The 4,363-nt window shown below is 42.5% G+C and overlaps 1 protein-coding gene across 1 annotated transcript; it reads right to left on the bottom strand.

Annotated features, from left to right (window-relative positions):
- Window positions 1–551: 551 nt before the first annotated feature.
- Window positions 552–3,326, bottom strand: LOC115175219 (B2 bradykinin receptor-like). The gene is made up of 2 exons (XM_029734466.1): window positions 3,245–3,326; window positions 552–2,490 (listed from the first exon to the last, which is right to left on the bottom strand). The coding sequence occupies exon 2, from the start codon at window positions 2,481–2,483 to the stop codon at window positions 1,332–1,334; it is 1,152 nt and encodes a 383-aa protein (XP_029590326.1). The 5' UTR covers window positions 2,484–2,490; window positions 3,245–3,326; the 3' UTR covers window positions 552–1,331.
- Between the last annotated feature and the right edge of the window lie 1,037 nt (window positions 3,327–4,363).

The raw sequence follows: 4,363 nt of genomic DNA, 5'->3' as shown, positions 1-4,363 counted from the left end.
ATCTCTATTAGACCTCTTGAAAGCTATTTGATGGCTGCCATTGGCAGCGCCAGTGTGCCCATTTTACAGTGGCCCTACTGAGCCTGTGCAGAACATTTCCATCTGTCTCGGAACCAACGAGGGCAAACAGTAGTAAACCTGCACGCAGGACAACAGAGGAGAAAGACCTTTCTGGTAATTACTCTGTGACCTTCAAACAGCATACAGTACAACTCCAGGTACATTGGAATGTTTCTTTATAAGGTTCATTTAAGTTTAGAGAATGTCCCACAGGTTTTCAGTTTATGCTCATATAAACTCTCATTTTTGGCTCAACATCCACTATGAATGGGGGAAAAAATCTAAAATATTTAGTCTAACACTTGATGAATGTATCATTAGAGGGATGTCATAGAGGGTGTACTGTAAGTAGCCAGAAGAATTGTGAGAACAGTGTGGTCTGAGACAAGCTGATTGTTGGTACAAGCAAAGTGCTCCACGCAGTATATCAGTGTTAGGAGTTGTCATAACACAAGTATTAGTCTGGTCAACAGAGCACAAAGACTACTGGGTAATAGAGCTCTGCTTAGCACTCAAACCCCGCATTGATTTATTTACGTCATCACGGTAGTGGACAGCATTTTGATACATACAAAAGTTATTTTTACAACAAAATATTTTTTTGCACCGGATTGATAAGAAATACTGACCTTTCAACCAGAACCTCTTGATTTAGTGGCCAAGAAGCAAACATGATATGAGCTTAAAGGACAATATGACCTTTTACATTTAAATTAGTCCACAGTGCAACACGTCCCATTCCTGGTCCTGCTCTAGGAGAATCATTTCTCATAGTCGCACACTCCATCAAAGTGAAAAGGGTCTCAATGACAATAAAATACTTCATAGATCACATTTAGATTCATCTTCTACACCGGACAGTCGTAATTTAGTGCCTATATTACAGCATAAATCTTCAGTGTCGTGCACCCGAATGGAGTCTGTAGTCTGTATTTCTCCATAAATCAAAAAAGGAATTAAAACAGGAGTTAGATTGCTTACGAGGTAGAATATTGTAGACAGATAAATTGACTATTTGTATTAATAAACGTCTTAATGATCCGGAACAGATGTCCTCCGGTAATTACAAGTTTAACAAAGACAGAAATCATCTGGAAGTCCCTGATCACTTGTTCACCTCATTTGGTCTCACACAAACGACTGATGGAGATCGATCCGATTAGAAGAAAGAACATATTTACAATTTACAAGTAAAAACAGCTGAAAATTAAATGTTCAGTCTGGATCAGTTCAGATGGACGAACGGACAGACTTCAAGACAGACACTCTTGTCACGTCACAATTTGTTTCACAAGTTGTTCACATTGTATCATCACAGTTTGTTTCACTAGCTGTTTACATTGTATCCTTTGAGTGTCCAGTTTTCCACTGGAAGTGAAATTGACCGTCAGGAACGATTTCTCTGTCAATCTGCGGTTTAACATTGTCCTGAACACTTCTTTTGCTCTCTTCCTGAAGTGTCTCCCCACAATGACATACAGGAAAGGGTTAATGGCGCTGTTGGCGTATGCCAGGTATGTGGACAGCTGTATGCTAATGTCCAGAATGTGACCCCAGAGGCACCCTGGAGTGACCTGGAAATAATCCAGCGTGTCCAGGAAGCGCACCACCTGGTAGGGTGTCCAGCAGATGAGGAAGACTGTGAGGACGGTTAGGACCAGTTGTGTGGCCTTCCTCTCTGACCTCACACCAGGAGTTTTTCTGATCTGACCATTTTTCAGAGCGATCACAATGTGGCGACTGCAGTACGCCACCACTATCACAGGAAGCAGGAACCCAACCACGTTATTGGTGATATTGCGCTGGATCTCCCAGTCCGGATGGGGGTAAGCCAAGTAGCAGGCTGTCACCCCCGCCTTGGCCACGTATTTCACCTTGCGGAAGAACAGGATGGGCAAACTCAGCAGGAACCCCATGATCCAGATCCCCAGGCAGATGCGCTTGGCCCAGGCCGCCCTCCGCAGTCGGCTTTGGCACATGGGCCGGACCAGAGCCAGGTAGCGATCGACACTAACCAGCACCAGGAAGAAAACACTACAGTAGTAGTTCATGGAGATGGCCACGTTGACCAGCTTGCACATTGGCTCGCCGAACGCCCAGTGGTAGCCGTTAGCAATGGTAGCGGCCCAGAAGGGTAGACAGGACACTATGACCAGGTCGGCAGCGGCCAGGTTGCCCAGGTAGACATCGGCCACGGTGCATTGCTTTCTCTGCAGGCAAAAGACATTGAGAACCAGGCCGTTGGCCAACACGCCTACCACACTGAGCAGAACCAGGTAGGCTGGCTGGTAGGTGGAGAGCCAGTCCCAGGCTGCAGTGTAGTTGTACAGTAGTGTACAGTTGTAGGGGTCAAACTCAGTCCAATCCAGCTCTGAGTGAGGGTCCTCAGTGGGGAGGAGCCTCTCGGTTGTGTTCCGGAACATTGGGAACCTGGAAGAAAATAATGATTTATCTATTAGTCTTTTTTTCCACGTTTGTTCACACGGGTGTCAAACATTTTTGAAATCATTGAACTGCAACATCCTAAGGAAAAGGAGACACAATTTTAGAATCCACATAAGGGGTGACATAAGGATTCATGGGTTTTTCCTGTGCGTACTGAGTCATTCCTGTACTTTTAACAGTGGAAAATGTGAAATACTGTTCATGACTAACAAGAAACAGGTACCAGTGTGGTGTTTCACTGATGGGAGTAGACTAACTGCTCAGGAATCCCTCAAGTCTGCTAACATTACTAGACCTTGATTCATTCTGATAAGAAAAGATAGCAGCGCCCTGACTTGTGTTGGTACATTACATAACTGAAGCAATAGCACATTTTCAAAACTATGCAAAAAAAATAAAAGCTCAGTTTGTCCTCTGTTTAGCTTCTGCGTGTGTTGTCTATCTGTGCTCAATTTTTAAACAGTATTCCTTTTCCTGACCGTAAAAATGGCCCATTCATTATATGTTGAGATGTGTGTTCAACCTATTTTTTCTACTTGGATCCATCCCAATTCAGCCACTTTGAATTATATCTCTTTACGTCCTTAGAATAACTTTATCCATCTTGCCCAAATGTAGCATGCACCTCATACAATAAACTTAAAAAACATAAAACACTGCCGTTAATCACAACGAAACATTTCCCCCCTTTATCTTTCTCATTCCACGAAGATCCCAGTTGCCCTTGAGGCTAACTCACCTTATCTCCAGTGCTTTGTGGTCTCAGTCAAGATGTGCTGTTTCTCCGTGTTCATTCGCCATATATTATCATCATCACCATCTGGCCTCCTCTGAAGAGCGTTCTGGGAGGATGGCCACTCTTATATGAGCCGAACACAGATCATCACAATGTCGTCACTTGGCCTCCAACACAAACCAGTTTTTCCCCTAAGTAGACCTACTTCTTCTGGCTCAGCTATTTATCAAAACCGTGACCCACTGTTTCATTTGAGAGATATAAAAGGAGGCATATTTACAGTAGGAATGTTTTGCAAGTAAACTGCATTGTGCTAGATCCATATAAGTGTGGGAAAGTCCATTAGAGAAGTAAAAATATTTTGAATACATGTATCCAGAGTTAAACCTTGTCCTATTTTGTTTGATTCAATCTGAGGATATTATAAATTGGCTGCGGAGCTTGTCTCAGTTCTCTTTCCAACAAACTTGCCAGATTCATTTCACAGGGTAAACTAAAAAGTCTATGTGACTGATGGAACACACTGTACATTTTGGAACTTTTTCTGTCGCGTTCAATGTAAATTTGGTTGGAAGTTTGGACGGTTTTTCCAGCACTAATAATGAAACAATTTCTACAGAAAAGAGCCATGGCTAGGATATAAGACTGTATTGCACTAAAGCAACCAGCCTCCTAAATATTTCTGGACCAGTGGGAACACTGGCCTTTGAATCCCCTGAGCCTCTGGGCTTCTACAGCCTAATCTTGTAAAGTACGGCCAGCAACCCCCGATATAATTTGTTTATCATGTTCGCACAGAAAAGCTATTAGATTTGTGGAACATATGGTTTTCTCTCCTTATAAAGCCTGTCATTGTCTTTAGGGTATATATTTTATGACCTTGGCCTGGACCTGAATCTAGGTAAATGGTCACTACAGGGATCAAATTTACTTGCCATCCTTGCTGTTTTTTTTTGCTTCTAGGGCATTGTTCTATAATATTACAGAAAGTAGAGTAAAATACATAAGTATTCACCCCCTTGGATTTCTTCAATTATTTTTGTGTTACAAAGTGGGATTCAAATGGATTTAATTGTTATTTTCTGTCAACGATCTACACAAAATACACTGTAATGTCCCCAA

Source organism: Salmo trutta, chromosome 35, assembly GCF_901001165.1.
Source record: "Salmo trutta chromosome 35, fSalTru1.1, whole genome shotgun sequence".
Lineage (NCBI taxonomy): Eukaryota > Metazoa > Chordata > Actinopteri > Salmoniformes > Salmonidae > Salmo > Salmo trutta.
The sequence above is the reverse complement of the archived record's forward strand: the minus strand, read 5'-3'. Positions and strand labels throughout refer to the sequence as shown.